Source organism: Delphinapterus leucas, chromosome 15 (assembly GCF_059928025.1).
Source record: "Delphinapterus leucas isolate spDelLeu-1000000601 "Yukka" chromosome 15, BTC_Dleu_Yukka2, whole genome shotgun sequence".
Lineage (NCBI taxonomy): Eukaryota > Metazoa > Chordata > Mammalia > Artiodactyla > Monodontidae > Delphinapterus > Delphinapterus leucas.
The window spans coordinates 36,468,013-36,488,225 of NC_143143.1; the positions used below are offsets into that span (position 1 = coordinate 36,468,013).

At 56.5% G+C, this 20,213-nt stretch overlaps 3 protein-coding genes across 10 annotated transcripts; 2 read left to right on the plus strand and 1 right to left on the minus strand.

Moving 5' to 3' along the window:
- The first annotated feature begins 5,493 nt into the window (after nt 1–5,493).
- Nucleotides 5,494–8,331, plus strand: PGP (phosphoglycolate phosphatase). Its single transcript, XM_022594545.2, has 2 exons — nt 5,494–6,178; nt 6,278–8,331. Exons 1-2 carry the CDS (start codon nt 5,539–5,541, stop codon nt 6,601–6,603), a joined length of 966 nt encoding a protein of 321 aa, XP_022450253.1. The 5' UTR covers nt 5,494–5,538; the 3' UTR covers nt 6,604–8,331.
- Nucleotides 8,332–8,450: 119 nt separating this feature from the next.
- Nucleotides 8,451–11,883, plus strand: BRICD5 (BRICHOS domain containing 5). Of its 4 annotated transcripts, XM_022594548.2 has the most exons (6): nt 8,451–9,441; nt 9,585–9,734; nt 9,944–10,099; nt 10,176–10,277; nt 10,492–10,645; nt 10,750–10,938. In XM_022594548.2, exons 1-6 carry the CDS (start codon nt 9,391–9,393, stop codon nt 10,842–10,844), a joined length of 708 nt encoding a protein of 235 aa, XP_022450256.1. In that variant the 5' UTR covers nt 8,451–9,390; the 3' UTR covers nt 10,845–10,938. The 4 variants fall into 4 exon arrangements, 3 of the variants coding, with proteins under 3 accessions (XP_022450256.1, XP_022450254.1, XP_089752488.1); XR_016387845.1 differs by having other exon boundaries at nt 10,176–10,645; nt 10,750–10,864; XM_022594546.2 differs by lacking the exon at nt 10,750–10,938 and having other exon boundaries at nt 10,176–10,669.
- MLST8 (MTOR associated protein MLST8) lies at nt 10,807–14,873 on the minus strand. 5 transcript variants are annotated; one of them, XM_089896367.1, is made up of 9 exons: nt 14,834–14,873; nt 14,110–14,183; nt 13,933–13,984; nt 13,686–13,848; nt 13,168–13,243; nt 12,933–13,085; nt 11,878–12,002; nt 11,546–11,709; nt 10,807–11,452 (listed from the first exon to the last, which is right to left on the minus strand). In XM_089896367.1, the coding sequence occupies exons 3-9, from the start codon at nt 13,946–13,948 to the stop codon at nt 11,334–11,336; spliced, it is 816 nt and encodes a 271-aa protein (XP_089752493.1). In that variant the 5' UTR covers nt 13,949–13,984; nt 14,110–14,183; nt 14,834–14,873; the 3' UTR covers nt 10,807–11,333. The 5 variants fall into 5 exon arrangements, with proteins under 5 accessions (XP_089752493.1, XP_089752491.1, XP_089752492.1 ...); XM_089896365.1 differs by having other exon boundaries at nt 14,110–14,359; XM_089896366.1 differs by having other exon boundaries at nt 14,110–14,282; nt 14,834–14,849.
- Between the last annotated feature and the right edge of the window lie 5,340 nt (nt 14,874–20,213).

Below are 20,213 nucleotides of genomic sequence, written 5' to 3' on the forward strand. Positions count from 1 at the left end.
GTGTCGTCATAACAACGGGCCGCGCCAAGGCTAGCGAGAAGACGGGAGGAGGGCGAGGGGGCGGAGCCCAGGATGGGTTTGATTGGCAGGAGGCGGGGCGGAGTCCGAAGGGTGTGGCCTGGAACCGCAGAGGCGGGGCCAAGCTCAGGGAGAGAAGAGACGGGGCGGGACTGCTGGGAGTGGTGTAGTTACGGTGGAGAGGACTGACAGGAGGAGGATCGGGGCCTGGGAGGGCCCGCTGGGCGTGGCTGGGGCTGGGTTCCGGCAGCTCCTTCAAGGCTCTAGCGAACTGGCGGCGCCAACTGACCGGCCCTGAGCCGGTGCTGCCGCCGCAGGTGCCCAGCCGCGATCCGAGCTCGAGTGGGCGGCTGCCGAGACACCGCCCCAGCTCGGACCAGTAGAGTGGTGCTCGCTGCCCGCCCCCGACCCTCTCGGGTGGCAGAACCTCCCTTGATGGTTGACCCAGCCACAGGGGAAAACCCGAGTTGGGGATGGCTCACGGGTAGCTTCACTAACCCTTTCATTCTTTATTTTATTTATTTTTTATTTTTATTTTTGGCTGCGTTGGGTCTTCGTTGCTGTGTGCGGGCTTTCTTTGGTTGCGGTGGGCAGGGGCTGCTCTTCATTGCGGTGCGCGGGCTTCTCACTGCAGTGGCTTCTCTTGTTGTGGAGCGCGGGCTCTAGGCGTGCCGGCTTCAGTAGTTGTGGCACACGAGCTCTAGATAGCAGGTAAGTACACATAAAAATTACCGTTAGTGACAGTACATTCACAATGTTGTGCAACTATCACCAACATGTAGTTAGAGAACGTTGTCATCATTCCAAAAGGAAACCTGTACGCATTAGCAGTCACTCCCCATTCTCCCCTCCCCCCAGCCCCTAGCAAACCACTTTATTTCTCTGTGGATTTGCATTTTTTGGACATTTCATATAAACAGAATTATACGCGTGGTCTTTTTCATCTGGTTTCTTTCACTTTAGTATGATGTTTTTGAGGTTTATCCAGGTTGTAGCATGCAGCAGTACTTCATTCCTTTTTGTGGCTGAATAATATTCCATTATATGAATAGACTGATTTTCATTTTTTACATCTGGGTTGTTTCCACCTAATCTACGATTGTAAATAGTGCTGCTATGAACACGTGCATACAGATTCTTTTTACTCTTTTTAAGGTAGCATTAGTTATTTGAAGCTAAGTGCGTTCTAGGATTTTCTCATTTAAGATACCAATCATCCCCATTTTGAAGAAGAAACTGAGGCACAGAACTGATGGAACACTTGCCCAAGGGCAGACCAAAGATCTAACCCAGGTCTGTCCAGAGTCATGGGCTAGAAACCCACAGGTCGTGCTCTCCCAGCTTGGTTATTCTCTGTGGCTCAGCCCAGTGCTAGATTCCAAAGACTCAGGTGAATCAGACCCAGTTCCCTCCAGGAAGGCCAATCTCCGGGGAAGACCAAGCACGGACACAAGGGCCCAGACAGAGAGTGGGCAGCTCTGCCCTGGGAAGGACACCAGCAGAGATTGTCTACATGCTGGGGCTGCCCAGCTAAGGAACTGAGGACCCTTAGCCTGTCAGGAGCTGGGATGTGTGAGGCACAGATTAGATCACCAGAAGTCAGGCTGGGGTAAAAATGGGGCTGCTTTCTGCAGGGGGCTTGCTCACCATTGCAAGCATTTAAACAGAGAGTGACAGCGTTTCAGAAGGATCCTCCTGACTGTGGTGCAGGAAAGGAAGATCTAGGATGGACAGTCTCTGAGAGGGACAAACAGGCGGAGGAGCAGGTGGGTACTTATGGAGCAGGAGGGATCTAGGGGGTACCTGGGAAGAGAGGACCAGGAGGACACCTCACTTGAGGATGTGTGGGGGAGTGATGAGAAAGCCAGCATCAGAGAGGAAGAGGAAGACCACTAGAGGAATGGAGTGGGGGTGGATTTCAAAGACAGAGCACAGCCTGGGTGTGGATGGACATGAGGAGGAGCTGGCCCCGGGGAGACAGACAACCTGCCCTGCTCCATGCTCCAGAGCCTGTAGGACAGAGTTGTCAGGGACGGGCCAGGGCTCCTGCCTGGTTATTCCCTGGGGGTCAGAAAAGGGAATCCTGACCCAGTGAGCTCTAGGCCCCACCTCAGCTGAAGCCCAGGCAGACCAGCGGCAACAGGAGTGGGCCTGAGGTCACTGGAAGGCGGAGTGGCCAGGGGCAGGCCTTCTCCCTTCCCCAAAGTCCTCCTTCCTCCAGATGGCCTCCTTTCCCACCCTGCCCTCGGCGTGGGCTCCACCTGCACACTGTGTGTTTGACAGTCAATAATGGCTTCTCTGTGGCCAGAGCCTGACAGGAACTCCATCATCCTTTATGATGGCTACTCAATCTCCCTTCCTTGGATGTACTTAAATCTGTTCAACCAATCCCATGTTGAAGATTATTTAGGTTGCATCCAATTTTTTTTTGCCACTTTAGTCCTTTTTCCTTTCTTTTTTTTTTTAAGGGTTTGTTGTTGTTGTTTTGTTTTGTTTTGGCTGCGCCGTGCGGCTTGCGGGATCTTGGTTCCCCAACCAGGGATCGAACCCACACCTTCGGCAGTGAAACCTCGGAGTCCTAACCACTGGACTGCCAGGGAATTCCCTTCAGTCCTTTTTCAATGACACCCTTTTTTGCTTAGCTCATTGGAAGTGATAACATCTGTGAAAACATTTTCAGTGGCTATTGGTATTTTCTAATACAATTCAAATCCATGCAATGCTATGAAGATTAGTGTCCTTGTACCACCTAAGTCCACGCCCCACTCCACCTGTGGTCCAGCTTCCTCACTTGGGAGGACCCTGGTGCCGTCCATTCGCAGGTATATAACGAGCACCTACTGTGTGTCAGGGACACAAAGCGATTGATTGTGCTGTGCTCCTCTCCCATCCAGATGCATGGCACCTTGTCCAAGGACAGTCCTCCCCAATAAAGGGCACCGTCCTTTCCAGCCTCCTTCAGGACCTTGTCCACAGCCATCCCCTCTCTTGATACTGGCCGTTCCATCTCTCCCACTATGCCAGCTCAGACTCTACAACCTACAGGGGATGTTAAACCAAACAGAGCTCAGCTTTGGGGTCAGCTGAGTTTAATCCCAACTCTGCATTGTTCAGCTGGTGACTCTCTGTGGCTCAGTTTCCTCATCTGTAAATGGGGACACTAATTGTCTCTGCCTCTCAGGGTTGTCCTGTGATTCTGACAAGGTAATGCAGGTAAGGAGCAGCACTCAGTGCCTAGATGCTTACTGAGTGCCCAGTAAACCAAGGCAACCGGGCAAGTATTGCACCAGGCAGCCTACGGCTGGACAGAGCAGTGTTTTCTCATTCTGGCCAGTGAACCACATACACTGAATGTTTCTGGGTGGTAAAGCAGGATTTGTGATCTTCTGTCAAATCCAGTTCTTCCCAGTGTCAGTCGGCTCCACCAACAAAACTGAGTGGGAAGACACAGGGAGGAAGGTGCTGCTCCCCTCCTGGCTAGTGGGTGCGCCAGGCAGGAACACTGCATATCCTGCCCTCGTGGGCCATGGCCCCTGCCCTCCAGGGGTTCCCAGGCCAGCCAAGACCAAAGAACAGGCTGAAGGTAAACAATCAGGGCCTTAAGGGTACTGAGGTTACTGGCTTTACCTCATGGGTTTTGGGGGTGAGGGGGGTCCAGAGTAGACATTATGGAGATTTGGGGCCCAAGAGAGGAGCAGGGATTTGACACGCTAGGAGTTGGAGGTCTGGATCGCCTGTCACAGGGTAAGTGCTCAGGAAGCTGGGGCCTGCTCTTCTGTCACCTGGCCCTAGTGAAAGTAATAAGGAGAAACATACACCTACTCTATGAACTGGCAATTCCACTCCTAGGTATATACCCAAGAGAAATGAGGGCCCACATCCACAAATGAGTGTGTAGGAACAAGACCCTTCATAGGGACATTATTTACAATAGCTCCAAACTGGAAGCGACCCAAATGTCCATCACCTGGAGAAAAATCAGGGGAGTATATTCTTACAATGACCCATGTGGCAATTAAAAAAAAAAAACAGAAGAATGGATTTCACAGATATTATGTTGATCCAAAAGAAGCAAGACTCAGAGGAGTACACAGGGTAAGCTCCTGTAAGACTGTCTAGAACAGGCAAAGGAGGCTATGACTCACTCTATGGTGACAGAAGTCAGAAAAGCAGTTCGGGGAGGGGTACCGCTATGGACTGGATAGTGACTTGAGGGAACTTTCTGGAGTGATGGAAATATTCTATACCTTGATCTGGGGTATGTTTTTATATACATATATAAATTTATTGTTGGCTGCGTTGGGTCTTGGTTACTGCGTTGGGGCTTTCTCTAGTTGTGTCGAGCAGGGGCTACTCTTCATTGCGGTGCGTGGGCTTCTCATTGCGGTGGCTTCTCTTGTTGCAGAGCACAGGCTCTAGGCACGCAGGCTCCAGTAGCTGTGGCACACAGGCTGTAGAGCGCAGGCTCAGTAGTTGTGGCGCACGGGCTTAGTTGCTCTGCGGCATGTGGGATCTTCCCGGACTAGGGCTCGAACCCGTGTCCCCTGCATTGGCAGGTGGATTCTTAACCACTGAGCCACCAGGGAAGTCCTGGGCTATGTTTACACATGCATAACAGGGATGTAAAAATTCCATCAAGCTGTACACTTAAAATTTATGCAATTTACTGTATGTTACGCCTCCATAAAAGTTAATAATACCTAATAATGATGATAATAGCGACCAATTGTTGAGTGCTGTGTTCTAGGCACTACTGCCCTTCTCTTAGACCCTAAAGCCACTGTCTTATAATTACTCGTCCACATGACCACCAAGGCACAAGGAAAGCGTTTTTGCGAACGACTGGAAATGAGAACGCGACGCTTGTTGGGAAGGAGCCTGCGGCTGGCTCTCAGGAATGGCCGTAGTCGGCCCACGCGCAGACACTGTCCGGAGTGTGTCCACGGCGGAGGGCACAGCCCAGCCCCACCCTGGCAAAGGTGCGGACGTGACTCCGGCCTAAAAGGGGACCGCGGCCCCCCCCTTCTGTCGCGGTGCTGCGGTGAGCCCCGCCGGCAAGATCGGAGACAAGCCAGCCAATCAGCAGCCGGCTCGGCCGGTTGGGGGCGGTCACTGGATTAAGGGCCTCCGTCACCTAGGCTGACCAAGAGCCTCCAATGGGCGAGCTGCCCCGCGGCAGCCAATGAACGGCAGGCTTACGTCCTGCGCCGACTCTCCAGCTCCTCCGCTGAATTTCCGCAGTGAGCGTCCCACGCAGAATGCCGGTTGGCTCCCTGCCAGCCAATCACCGGGGCGCCTAGGGCCTGACAGCCAATGGCTGCCTGCCTGCCCGCGCCGGACCGCGAAGGTTGGCGCTGCGCTCCTGCAGCCCGCGGGAGGCGGGGGCGGATTGGCGCAGGCGGTGTCCAATGGGCGGCAAGTGCGAGGCGCGTGGCCAATGAGTGAGCCGGGGGCGGCGGCGGGCGGCTGCGAGGAAGAGCTGGCGGTCGGTGGCGGCGGCGGCGGCGGCGGCGGGGGGCCATGGCGGAGGTGGAGGCCGGCGGCGGCGAGGGCCGCTGCGTGCGGCTGAATGCCAAGCGGGCCCAGGAGCTGCTGGCCGACGTGGACACGGTGCTGTTCGACTGCGACGGCGTGCTGTGGCGCGGTGAGACGGCGGTCTCCGGCGCGCCCGAGACCCTGACGGCGCTGCGGGCCCGCGGCAAGCGCCTCGGCTTCATCACCAACAACAGCAGCAAGACCCGCGAGGCCTACGCCGAGAAGCTGCGGCGCCTGGGCTTCGGCGGCCCGACGGGGCCCGGCGCCGGCAGTGAGGTCTTCGGCACGGCCTACTGTACCGCGCTCTACCTGCGCCAGCGCCTGACCGGTCCGCCGACCCCCAAGGCCTACGTGCTGGGCAGCGTGGCCCTGGCCACCGAGCTGGAGGCCGTGGGCGTCTCCTGCGTGGGCGTGGGGCCCGAGCCGCTGCAGGGCGACGGCCCCAGCGCCTGGCTGGATGAGCCCCTGGAGCCTGATGTGCGCGCCGTCGTGGTGGGCTTCGACCCACACTTCAGCTACATGAAGCTCACGAAGGCCGTGCGCTACCTGCAGCAGCCCGGCTGCCTGCTCGTGGGCACCAACATGGACAACCGGCTCCCACTCGAGAACGGCCGCTTCATCGCGGGTCCGTGCGCCCCGGGGGAGGGAGGCTGGAGGGCGAGCGACGGGTCCCTCCCGGCCTCTGACCCCCGGCACTCTCCTCCTTTCCTTCTCCGCCCCGCAGGTACCGGCTGTCTGGTCCGAGCCGTGGAGATGGCCGCGCAGCGCCAAGCCGACGTCATAGGGAAGCCCAGCCGCTTCATCTTCGACTGCGTGTCCCAGGAATATGGCATCAACCCGGAGCGCACCATCATGGTGGGTGATCGCCTGGACACAGACATCCTCCTGGGCGTCACTTGTGGTCTGAAGACCATCCTGACCCTCACTGGGGTCTCCACTCTGCGGGATGTGAAGAGTAATCAGGAAAGTGACTGCCTGTCTAAGAAGAAAATGGTCCCTGACTTCTATGTTGACAGCATAGCCGACCTTTTGCCTGCCCTTCAAGGTTAAAGATTTAGTGTCTTTAATCTCCAGAATAAAGAAAAAATTGAAAATCACCCAAATTAATAGGTGGGGCTTAAGCATCACTCAGCTAGGTGGCTTCAAGTTTGCTTACTTGGAGTTAAGCAAAGGTACTAGTTGTTAACCTTGTAAGTAAATGTTTGGGGGGTTGGATTTTTACAAATGCTTATATTTTAAGATGCACTTTTAAGCTTGGAGGGCATTGTGGGGGTCCTGGGCCTTAGGTGCCAATTGGTCTCGCAGTTGGGTTCAGCATATGTCTAGGATTCAGGTAACCTTGGGGCCTGCTAATGGGACTGAGGTGGGTCTTGGGATGTCATGTATTTTATTGAAAATTTTAGGGATCCTGGGGAGGAGGAGCTGATTATTTTGACTGTTGTGAGAAACCCAGGGCCCCGTCTGTGTGGTCATCAGCAGAGGAGCCTACTGCTGCCTCAGCCCCTCACCTGCAGGTTGGGAGTGGAGGAAAGGGCTGGTCTCAGGTGGTGTCTCCCTGTCCATGGGGTGTGGGGTGCTGCCCTCACCACCACCCCACACTTCCTTAAAAACCACTCTGATGTCACAATTGAGTGTATGTTCCGTTTTAGATACCCAGGGCTGCAACTCCTCATGCACGATTGTGCAGTTCTGTAAACTCAGCCTGGCTAAACCTCATCTTTTCCAAATGTGCATATAAACCCAGGTGACTTGGACTGAGCATATTGTTTGCTGAGCGCCAGGAGGGTATGAATGCCTTCGTTGAACTCTGGGCTGCCGTGCAGGGAGCTCAGAGCAGCATTGGTACCAAAAGTTTTTTTAACTTTTGAACAACTTTGTCAAGTGGTGGAATTGAACCGTAAGCGTGTCGATTAATAGCTGTGCTCTGTCTTGTAGGGAAAATCCCACTGAAGAAGTCTCCGTGCCCCGCAGCCAGCAGTATGGCCAAAGGCATGTGCTGGCTAAGGAATGCTTGTCACCCAAGGCTCCCTCTGGGTAGAGGAGGAAAGAGGTGTCCCTCAAAACAGGAAGTCCTTTTACAGAGCATCCAGTCTTTTCCTGTCTTGGTTGGGATGGGTGTCATATGTCAGTGGTCCATGAGGCCACCTATTTTGACCCTGGAGTCCCTTGTCAGTTGCCATCTGGAGGACTGGAAGGGTCCACTGGCTAGCCAAGGGTTTTTGGCAGGGGGCCGTGCCTTTTCTGCCTGTTCCCTAAGTTGCTGACCGTTGAGTATAGGCCTGATAAGCAGACTCTCTGGCCGCACTTGTAGGGTAGGGCCTGGGAAGCTGTTCCTTTTGGCCGACTCCTTCCTGGCGCCTCACCCTGCACCCAGTGGCATCTGCCCAGATCCTGTGACTTTTCTCCTAGCCCCAGGGTCACAGTGCTCCTTCATTAACTCTCGTAAGAGTGCTCAGAGCAATAAAGGGTGTCCTGAGCCTCCAGCTCCCCCCAGGCCTGGGTGTCTGGGGTTCGGACTCTGCTGTAGGCAACAGGAGGGCAGCGGGCGCCTGTGAGGTTGGTGGTGCTGACGTTGGCTCTGCGAGGTCGGCTCAAGGTGGGTCAGGATATTGAGCAGGCCTGTCAGGGCGTTGTCACCCACACCAGGAACACGCGGCAGGTGCAGCAGCCAGCAACACCTCCCTTTTCTGCTGGGCGGCGGCCCGGGAGCCCTGTGCATCATGTCTACACCCCATTGCACTGTATGAACCCAAAGGTATATTAAACTCTCAAACCCCAGCTGACTCCGGTGTTCCTCGCTCTCGCCTAGACAGCAGCCTTCACACAGGGTGCAGCTGTCTCACCACAGCTGGGCAGTGGAAAGGGCAGCAGGGCCGGGTACACTCAGTACAAGGCCATTCTGGGATTCCAATTCCAGAGTTGGGACGCTGACCACAGCAACTCCACCCCATTTCAGGCCCACTGCAGGGAGTCAGGTTCTGAAGAATCAGGAAAAACAAGGGACAAAAAAAACCAGAGTATGAAAGGGCCGTGGGGTGAAGCTGGTTAAGGAATGCACTCCCTGAAAGCTGCCAGTGCTGAGGGCCACTAACTGTTGGGATCCACAGCATCAAGCAGCTAGAAATGCACGGCACCAGTCAGAGAAAGCCACGCTGGGCAGGGCAGGGGTCAGTGGACATGAGGCTGACTTAACCATCCTGGGGTGTGCAGGAGATTTCAGGAAGCTGTCCTCACCGCAGTGGAGCCTCCTGGAAGCCATCCTGGTCTCAGGCAGGCACCTACCTGGGGGGGTGCCCTGTGTTGGTGGGGGCTGGGAAGCAGCTGGGAGCAGCTGGGGTGCATGGGGAGGAAAGGGAAGTGGCACAGAGTCCCATGCCTGTCATTCATGAAACAGGCACCTGTTAATGGTCTGCTGCGTGCCAGGCCTTGTACCCAGTCCTGGGAGTGTAGAGGTAACCCGAGAGACTAGAAACAGGCTTCTTTAGGAAAAATTAAATCTGCCTCCAACTAGACTCCCTATATAAAGTCGGCCAGGCCTGAGCTGCTCTCTGTGCCAGCCGCTGGGTCCTGACTTCCACAGTGGCCACGCTCTCATGACCTCCCGTGACCATGTGCGCTCTGGTCTGCACAGGCCAGGTGTTGGGAGAGCCAGGCACAGTGACGAGCAGCCTCCCAACGTGACCTGTCTCTGACCCGGATATCAGGTAGCCGGGCTGGGGAGGAGGCAGGGGGGGTCAGGAGGGGAAGGGGCCAGGTCGATTGTTTGACTCATCGGAGGTGTCCTGAGGTTTCCCAGGCTGCAGCAGACAATCAGCGCATTGTCACCAGGGCTGCATCATGGAGCAGGGGAGCTGCCGGGCCGAGAGACCCGGGTCTGGACCTGTCGGGGTGAGTGCCTCCCACCACTCGGTGCCCTCTCCTTGGACAAAGACCCAGGGCCTGTCCTGCAGGGGCAGGAGAAGCGTCCACCTCCCATACCTCCTCAGCCCCTTCCTTCCCTGAGCCAGCCTGTTGCCTGGTCTCTACTCCAGGCCCCACTGACTGCAATGTGCCTCCACGTGAAGACCAAGCCCTGCCACGGGGGCTGGAGAGCTCCTGGCCTGCTATTGCTGCTGCTGGCACTGGCCACCGCTGGGGCTGTGGCTGGAGGGCTTCTTGGCTTCGCTCACAGCCCTCTCAAGGTGAGGCCCCCTCAGGACCCGGGCAGGGCACAGACAGTGGGGAGGAGGAGGAGAGACCAGCATAGCCCACACTTACAGTGGAGCCAGGGCTCGGAGCAGACAGCAGGAGGACCAGAGGGGTGGTGGGGTTAGAAGTCTCGCAGCAGGGCTGGGGGAGTGTTGGGGTCTGCTCCAGCCTGGCCAGCTGAGCTCCTGCTTCCCACTCTTAGCCACTGCTGCAGACACTCCGTCTGACCCTCCCGAGCTCCAGGGTACCCTGGTCCAACCAAACCAAACAGGTGGACGTGGCCCAGAACGTGGCAACCATCAGGGTGACTCCAGCTCAGAGCAACCACAGCTGGGCAGTGCTGTTCGACGGGCAGAGCGTGAGTGGCCTGGGGAGGGCGGTGGGGGCGGGGGTGGATATTCAGGTGGCCCTGCCTCACCTGCCTGCCTTCCCAGGGTTGTGTCTGTTACCGCCCCTCAGAGCACCGGGCCTGCTTCCTCCGCCTGATGGAACCCCGAGACCGCGAGACCCTGCAGCTGCTGGTGAACACCTCTTGGGTAAGGAGCCTCCGGCCAGGGGCCAGACAAAGGGTCCTGTGTGTGGCTTGGGCCCGGGGCAGGATGGGGCTCCAGTTTCAGGGGAACAGAAGCTCTATCTTCCTTTGGTTGAGGCTGCTGACAAGAGCCAGGGCAGGGCTGGCACAATGCCAGCATGTCCAGGGACATGTGGGCCCAACCCAGCCAGGGGCAGTGCGAGTGTCCTTCTCTGCAGCCCCAAGGGACTCGCAGCCCCAGCCAGGACACCCACTATGCCCAGGAGCTGCTGGCAGTGCTTGGGAGCCGTGAGGTGGACCCTGCCCAGGTGGGGGCTTCTGTGCGGAACCTTTGTGCAAAGACCCCCATTTACTGGGCCCGACGAGCAGAGAGTGAGTTGGGGCAGGCTGTGTGGAGGGGCCTGGGCTCCCGCAGGACAGTCGGTGGCGGGGTGGGGAAGGAGTCCTTTAGGGATCATGGAGGCCCCTCCCCCCAGGGCCCCAGAGGCGGCGGCTGATCTACCTATGCATCGACATCTGCTTCCCAAGCGACATCTGCATGTCCGTCTGCTTTTATTACCTCCCGGATTAAGCCCTTGCAGCGCAGCCCCTCAGGCCAGCCAACTGGCTGGCGCGATCACCAGTCCATGGAGGGTAGCCGCTGGTGGGGCTAATAAACAACTCCACCTGGCCATGACGGTGTCCTCTGTGGCCTCGGGACACGAAACAGTGGCAGGGAGGGGAAGGAGGAGGCACTGGCTTGGGGGTGGGCACCAGCTTCGGATCCCCCTCAGCGGCTCTAGGCCCTGTGGGTCCAGAATTTCTGAAGGGAATGCAAGCTGCCTAGGGTGGGCCTCCTGAGCCTCCTCACATCCATGTAAGCAGCCGGGGCTGAGAGAGTCCCAGGATGGACCAGCCTGGCCAGTCTAGTCTGGCCAGGGACCAGGGTAGGTCAGTCAGGTCCAGTGAGCCTAGGATGGTAGAGACCAGCCATGGGGTGTCACTCTGATCTGGGCAGCTGGACAGACACATCCAGCTGGTGCCGCCTGGACAGCTGCCTGCAATCCTGAGGGGACACAGGTTAGCCCAGCACACTGTCGTTGAAGGCCAAGCAGACAACAGCTTTCTGGTGGCCGCCGTACTCTCTCTTGATCTCTCCCGTCTCCACACACCAGAGCCGGGCCAGGTTGTCAGAGGAAGCTGCAGGGAGGGAGAGCATGGGTGGCGGCTCAGAGTGCAGCCCCAGGCCGGGCCAACGGGCGCAGGGAGGCACGGCAGGCAGGCGGGGCTCACCGGTGACTATGTACTGGGAGTCCCCCGAGAAGGCGCAGCCCCACATCCAGCCTCGGGATGACTCTCCAGGGTTGCTGCTCTTGATGCTCAGCTCCGTCATCAGGGAGAAGTTGGACGTCCTCCAAATCTTGCATGTCTGGTCGGCCGAGCAGGTGGCTAGGAGCCTGGGGGTGGGTGTGAGCGTGGCAGGGGTGTCATCAACGGCCACTCCCATCCTGTACCCCCTTGCCGTCCTCCAAGCAGGCCCAATGCATTAGGCCCCCAGCCTCAGGCACACTGCTTCCTCCCCGCAGCCATGCAAGGGCTCCCGGCCCCCCAGGCCCTGCACACACGTGGAGTCTGGGCTGAAGCGGCACTGCAGGGCATAGCGGGTGTGTGCTGGGATCTTGGTCTTGGGGATGAGCTGTGTCACCTCATCACCGATGCCCCCAGTCAGGTTCCAGACATAGCAGTTCCCCTGTGGTGTAGGAGGGAAGTCACGGGAGGCCCGGAGCCTCCGGTCTGACAGGTGGGGAAGGATGCCCTGGCAGCAAGACCTAGATCCAGGGGCTGCCATCCTGGGGGCCAGGGGACATGTGACAGGCACATCTGGCCCTGCCTGCAAGGAGCACCTGGGTGACCTGGCCCCAACCAAGGGCCATACCTGATGAACTGAGGGCAGGAGGCCATGCCTGGCCTTCCTGAAGGATGCCGCTGGCCAAGAATGTGAAGAACAAGATGAGAGGAGGGCACCCAGATAGAGGGAACAGCAGGGCAAAGGCTTGGAAGTGGGCGGTCTGGGGATGTCGGGAACAACTGATTTGCTGAGACTGAATGGACGTTAAAGGAAGAAAATGAGGCTGGATAGGAGTCCAGGGGTCAAATCACAGTGTCCTGAGGCCCTGGTAAGGAGCCTAGAGCATCTTGCAGTTCACCCAGGGGAAGGATGCAGTCAGGCTGGTACTGCTGAAGGATGCTCTGGCAGTCGAGGGAAAATGGGTTAGGGGCAGGGGGAGGTCACAGAAAAAGGAAGGAGGTCAGAGAGGCTGCAACCACTGTCGGGAGAGACGAGGGAAACTTGGATCAGGAGGAGACAGGGAGGAGAAAGAAATGGACAACTGGAAAGACTCTGGAGATGGAGGTGACTGGACTGCTGGGTGGGCTATGGCAGGTAGCGAGAGGTAGCATCAGGAGTGACACCCAGGTTTCTGGCTTTGGTGGCTGGGCCAGAGCTGGAGTCCAGGATGGGGAAGCAGGACTGTGGGGGGAGGGGAGGGGCCAGAGGGACATCTGGGGAATAAGCCCACCTTCGGGGAATAAGCCCACCTTCGGGGAATAAGCCCACCTTCTGGGAATAAGGAAGGTAAGGGGCTGGGAGCCGAGCTGCACACCCGTCCCTGGGACTCACAGTGCTATTGACCGCGGCCATGTAGCTAGCGTCCGGGTCGATGTGGGCCGATGTGATAGAGACCTCAGGCTCCGGGATCAGCTGCTCGTTGTGGTCAGTTTTCAAGTCCCAGATGTGGATGGCGCCACTCTGGTCACCCACAATGAGTTCTGCCTGAGGTGCAGGGGAGGTGAGGTGGGGCAGGACCCCTGCCCTCCAAAGCCCCAGGGTGCCCAGCCCTGTGCTTCCCCCTCACCTGGTTGGGGTGCAGGCACACACAGTTAATGGGCGCATTCACCTGGAAGATCCGCTGACACTGCAGGTTCCGGGACCTTCGAGGTGGGGGACACACTCTGTCTATAGTGGATGCCATTGGTACTCCACCGAAAGGCCCTTTCCCTGGCCACTTATTCTGTCTCTCTACGATGGGAGCTATCCCATAGGAAATGGGAGGTTTGGCCCTCCCCAGGGGCAGCTTGAAGCCAATAACTGACTCAGAGGGGCATAAAGGGTGGCCCCTTGCCTCAAGGCGGGGCTCATTGTTTGATGCAGTTCATTCCAGAGCTGCCTATTGGATCAGGTTGAGGCTCTGCTCGTCTCTGTGGGTCTTCATCCCTGCCCTATCTTTCCTCACTTGGCCCTCAATAAGTCACCTGCACAGAAAACCCCGTCTCAGCCTCTGCTTGGAGGGGACCTGAGCTAAGACAGTCTCCCAGCCTGACCCTCACCCCCACACACCCAGGCAGCAGACCCCTCCTGCCCAGTACCCCACACCTGAGGTCCCAGATCCGGGCAGTGCAGTCCTCCCCACCAGTGTACATCCAGCGGCCGTCCTCGTGGAAGCCCACAGACGCGATGTTCTTGTTGACCCCGTCATAGCTGATGATGGGGTTGGGGTTATTGGAGTTGAGATCATACATGCGAATGTGCTGGTAACCTAGGGGCACAGGCCAAACTGAAGTGTGGCTGCGCCTAGATGGACCTATGAGAAATCAGGGGTTGGGGTCGAGGGTACAGGTACCTGCAGCAGCAATCATGCTGCGGTCAGGTGTGATCTCCAGCGCGTTCACCTGCTAGGTCTGTTAAGGAGGATGATAAACAGAGCCCATCCTTCCCACCGGAGGCCTTTGCCCAGACTGTTATCCCTACCAGGCATCCTGCCCAGCACCACCTGCCCCAACTCCACAGTGGAGGATACGGAGTCCTGGTGCTGCACCGTTCGCGTACAGATCCCGCTGTGGGCCTGCCAGAACCGCACCGTGTGGTCATAGCCTGCAGTGGCCAAGATGACGGGGTCACTGCCCACCGTACCTGGAGACGTGTTCATGGTGTGGCTGCTTGAAAGACTCGGATCTACACAGGGCCCTAGGTCTGACCGGCAGGGGTCAGAGATCAGAGCATCCGGAGAAGAGAGAGGAGTGCAGTGTTTAGGGAATACCCTCTATGTCCTAAACAGATTACAACAGATTACTCGGTGCTAAAAAATAAAATCATCCCCATTTTAGATGTGGGGAAACTGAGGCTCAGAGAGTTTCAGGGATACGCGTGACACCCGGCGAAGGACAGCGCCGAGCTCCAAGGCGCATGCTCCGTTCCCCGCCCCAAGAACCCTGCCGGAATGCCACCCTACCCGCGGCCGGCAGGGGGCAGTCACGGCCGGGGCGCCACTCCGCCGCAGGGCCGGGCCGCGCAAGCGCAGCGAAGCGGGCAGGCCGGAGAGAAAAGCCTGAATGCTACGGCTGCGCATGCGTAGCAGGCCGGTGGCTGGACCTGATGGGCGGGGGTGCTTTCTGGCTGGACCCTCGAGCTTCCAGGTGCTCCGTCGACCACCCTGACTCCGTCCCGCTGAGCCAGCTTCCCCCGGGCGCGCTCTCCCGGCCACTGAAAGCCGCTTTCCAGCCCTCGCCCCGCGGCCTCCGTACCTTACTTGCTGCTCTGCGTTCCGCCGCGGTCCAGGACGCCTAGCGGAGCCGGAGCAAGTCGATAGAGGCCGAGGCTGAGCGTAGAGTTATCGATGGGCCATTAGGGCGACACCAAGGGGCGTAAGGGGAGCAGGGACGGGGGACGAGGCTAGAGTTCTGGGGCAGGGGCTCCTCAATACGGGCCTCTGCGGTATCGGGCGGCGCCGGTGGACGAAAGCGGCGACCCCAGCCTTTTCCCCACTCGGGCACCTCACCCTTCTGGGACCCATTCTCCAGGCCGGGTTGCACCATCGACTCCCTCCCATCCATCCCCTGATTCCCACGCGGGGCTAGGATTCCCAGGTAAATTACAGGACATCCAGTTGCATTTGAATTCAGATAAACTATATGTTTTGTTTTGCTAAGTATAAGTATATCCCAAATATTGCATGGGATATACTTATACTAAAAAGTTCTTCGTCGCCTAGGTGAAATTCAAGTGTAGCTAGTTGTCCTGTGGTTTTATTTGCTAGATCAGGCAACCCTACTCTGGTCCCTTTCAGGACTGTCCAGCCAGGGTCTGACCCTCGGGTCCCCTCACTAATCCCAGTGACCCCTCAAAAACTGGAGTCCCTCTTGCCGCTTTTTCCATCCAGCCTTCCCACACTCTACACACGTGGCCTCATCCTCGAAAGAGTCCTTGAGACAGGCTCTCCCATGGTTTCTTCCCACCATGCTTATAAATGCAGCTCCACCCCCCCCTTCCTTCCTCAGGCCCCTTGATCAAGGCCATGTCCCCTGCCTATCCACCCAGGCCCTGGGTCCTGGGAACCTTCTTTCCTGTACCTTCCCCACCTCCCCTCTTTCCTTCCCCTCAGCATTTCAACACCATAAAGCAACTCAAAACTCTTTCAAGCCTGCTCTCTTTCAAAGATCTGTTCTCACTTCTCACTCACTGCTTGACCCTGTCATGTCTTTTACTCCCAGCTCTCCAGTGAAAATTTCACGAGGTCCCTGGCCACCTCACATTGCCAAACCCAGTGGATACTTTTCCTTCTGCATCTCGCCACATCTGTCTGCACAGTGGCTGACAGCACTGCTCCTAGAAAACTCCCGTGACTGCCACCCAGCTTCTTGCCCTGCACTCAGTCTCTTACTCTGCCTTCCCCTAAAGGCTGGTGGCCTCCAGAGTTCCTGTCTCCACACTATCCCTGGGGGCTCTTGCCCACTCTTCAGGGCTTTCAGTGCCATCCCTGGTCCGGGGCCTTTCCACCCTGTCTCCAGCTCACATCTGGCTCCCTGTTTGACATTTTCCATTGAAGGCCCCATGGACACCACTTTCCACGGCCAAGACAGTTCATGATCGACCTACCCCCAAAGGCTTCCCCTTCTGTGTGCAGTGCCCACCCATGTATGACAGTGAGGCAAGATGGGCCACCACTCCCTCTCCCGGAACAGCCTCCCCACACCCACTCCTGCCCCCTCCAGGCTGTCCTTCACATTACAGAGTGGTCTTCTAAAAACCTAAGTCTGACCCCTGTTAGAAGCCTGCAGGGGTCCCCCGTTACCCTCCAGACTCCTGGGCCCAGCCCCTGCCAACCCTGCGGCTTCTCCTTCTCTCCACTCCACAAGCCATGAGTGAACAACAGTCTGAGAATTCACTACACCCTCTCTTTGAATGCTTGCCCACACCTAGGATGCTTCACCTCTACCTCTTCAACTGCTGAACTGTTTTTTTCAGGACTTTTCATAGCATTTTGAGAGCTTATTCTGTGTGGGGGGCTATACTGGGTGTTTTGTTTTAATTGAGGTGAAATTCACATTACATGAAAGTAACCATTTTTAACTGAACAATTCAGTGGCACTTAGTACCTTCACAGTTGTGCAAACACCACTTCTATCTAGTTTCAGAACATTTCCATCATCCCCAAAGAACCCCATCTCCCCCACCGCCAGTTAAGCACTCACTCGCCATCCCCCCACCCCACCTCCCCTCAGCCCCTGGCAACCAGTAATCTGCTTTCTGTCTCTATGGATTTACCTTTTCTGGACATTTCATATAAATGAAATCCTACAACAGACCTTTTGTGTCTGGCTTTTTTCACTGGGCATAACATTTTCAAGGTTCATCCAGGTTGTAGCCTGTGTCAGTACTTCATTCCTTTTTATGGCTGAATAATATTCCATTGTGTGGATGGACCCCATTTTATTTATCCATTCATCTGTTCATTGATGGAAACTTGAGTTGTTTCCACTTCTTAGCTATTACAAATGAAATTTTCTGTACAATTATCTCTTTGAGTACACGTTTTAATTTTTCTTGGGTATATACTAGGAGTGGAATTGCTGCATCGTGTGGTAATTCCATGTTTAACTTTTCGAGGAACCGCCAAACTATGCTGAGCGTTTTACCCACGTTCTGCATTGGGTCCTCGCAATAACCCTGCCAAGGAGGAACCACCCCCTATTTTGGAGGCGAGAAAACTGAGCCTCAGAGACGTAGAGTCATGTATCCAAGGGCACGTGGCTAGAACATGGCAGAACCCATCCTGCTGGGCTCATCCCTCCCCTGATCTCCCCCCTTCTGGCTGAGGTGACTACTTCCCAGGCAACCTCCGCACCTCAAACATCCTCTTCATCTTCCTCTCTACGTAGAGGAGCTCCCCAGGGCAGCTCCACCAGGCTCAGAGGCAGCTCTGGGGAGTGGCAGTTGGATATGTGGGCTTGGAAGCCTGGGAGAGGAATAGCCCTGTGAACCCTAGCACCTGAAGGATGTCCAGAGCAGGATAAACCCTGAGAGCCTGAGAGCGAGAGAGAGAGGTGAGAGCAAAGGAGGGCTGGAAGACTCAGCCAGATGTCTGTGGGGTATCTGTGGCCCAGGGGGGCAAGTCCAGAGCTGGATAAACCCTGAGAGCCTGAGAGCGGGAGAGAGAGGTGAGAGCAAAGGAGGGCTGGAAGACTCAGCCAGATGTCTGTGGGGTATCTGTGGCCCAGGGGGGCAAGTCCTGAGCTGTCTGCCTTTTTGTGGGGACTCTGGGTGGAGGGCTGCACATGTCTCATGCCTATGGGTAACTGAGAGACCAGGCCAGGCTCCATGCCCAGCCTGAGCAGCCCCAGCATCTCTGCTGGGCAGGAAGGGGAGATAGGACCATGATTGTTGATCCCTTCTTATGTACCAAGCATCAGCTGAGCACTTTACAGAGGTGGCATCTTTGAGAAGATGGAAACCTTGGCAGCTATCATGCTTCATGCTCCCAGCAGCCCGTGAGGAGGGTACATTCGTCATCCCCAGTTTATACTTAAGGGGCTGGGCATCAGGGCTCTGGGGGGCTGGGAGGGGTACCAGGGAGTCCCTGAGCGGGCGCACAGCTGGTGGACAGGAGCAGGGGTTGCACTGCTGCCAGGGGAAGGGGGAGGTTGCCGTGCAGCTGGGAAGGGGGCCAGCCCAGGCTGCAGTGAAGCAGCAGCCAGCTCTACTCCAGGCTGAGCCTCAGCAATTCTGCTGGCTCAGCGGCCCCTCCTCCTGGGATCGTCCTCGGAGGCCTGACTTCCTGGAGGGCTGCCCAAGTCCCACGCCTCTGCATCCTCATACCCCCAGCCAGAGCAGATGGCCTGCTGTGCTGCCCCCGTCCCCAGGCTGGGGGGACCCCAGGAAGATTCACATCTCTGTTTCCAGATGGACCCTCCCATCAGCCTTGGACTGCAGGCAGAGCTGCTGACCCATTTTCCAGATGAGGCAGCTGAGCTTAGGGAGCTTGTCCCAGGTTCACTGGGCTGGTGGGTAGCGGGTCTAGAATTCCTGACTCCTCCTAGGGCGTTAGCCTCACTTACCAGGATGAATCTAGTAGACTCTGTACAGCTTTCTTCCCAGGTCTGTCCTCCAGAAGGTGGACCCCACAGCAAGTTGCCCAAGCTTAGGTCTGAGGAGTGACTAAGGGCTACCTGCTTGTTGGGTAGAGTTGGAGCTGGAGCTGGAAGTGGGCAGAGAACGGAGGTGAGGCAGCTGGAGGCAGGGGCCAGTTCATTTCCCAGAGCTATGCGATAATTCAAAACTAGAACTTGGCCTTTCAGTTCATGATGAAGGTGTATTTGTCAAGGTAGGATGGCAGAATATATTTTATTTAATACATTATTAGCATGATTTATAACATTTGAATACTTAGACATTTGGTGTGTGGGCCTCTGTTTGTACTCTTGCCCCAGGCCCTGAAAATGTTAGGCTCAGGCCAGAGTGGTTTGCCTTAGCCAGCCAAAACATGAAAATAATGGTAAGGATAATAACTATCTTTTTTTTTTTTTGTAGTGTTTCCTGTGTGCTAGGCACACTGCTTGGCTCTGCAGACACGAAGATGAATAAAATGCAGCTGCTACCCAGATGGCCCAGGTAGGAAGGCCCAAGAATATCACAATATCCACAGAAGCTATTTGCTGAGAACTTACTAAGTTCTGTGAGGTGCTTTATGAGTAGCATCACAGTTAATCCTCAAATAATCTACTGGGAGGTATCATTCCCCCATTTTATGGAGGGGGAACTGAGACTCAGAAAGACAAAGTGACTGGAAAAACAAACCTGGTAAGAGGCAGATCTGGGACAAATGAAGAGGCCGATGTGGGTTCAAATCTCAGACTCATGACCTGGAGACTCTGGGACCTCAGGTGAGTCACTTGGCTTTTCTGAGCCTTACTTTCTTCATTTGTAAAAAGGGCACAGTAAGTCCAAGCTCATCTATGAAGTGACCAGCATGGTGCCTGACCCAGCAGGTGCCCAGGAATTGGTCACCATAAAGGGTGGGGGGAAGGGCCCTTGTGTTTAGGGACCCCTGTGGGAGCCCAGCACAGTGGGAGGCATAGGCTTGCTCCCTAAATTTCACAGAAGAGCCCACAGAGGGGACTGACCAGCTGTCCAGATCAGGGACTCCCAGTGCCTGCTGCTTGCCCTCCTCCACACTCTGGCCACCTTCTTCCTGGACCAGCTTGATGGCCTGGGCCATAGGGAGATGGGGGGGTGTCCAGCCATCATATGTGTGAACCTTCCCAAGGTTCTAACAACTTTGCCTGGTTGGGGTGATGATATGCCCTTCCCTGCAAATGAGGAAACAGAACCTGAGCCAGGACACAGACCCCAACCAGTCTGTCTCTAGAATGCTGCAGCCATGACAAGGTGAAGACCGGAGGCTAAGACCCAGGAGGTCAGAAGGGAGAGACCTCTGGATGTGTGGGGGGGTGGGGGGGGGAGGGTGAGTGTCAAGCAGAACAGTTCCCTGTGGGGCTGCCAGAATTTGTGCCTGGAGGCTGGGGGTAAGCAGGCTTCTGTGGGGTTCAGACTGCTGCTGGGCAGGGCTGTGACCCCATTGGTGCTGCGAATGGGGGGACTGAAACCCCCTGGGTGGTAGACCTGAAG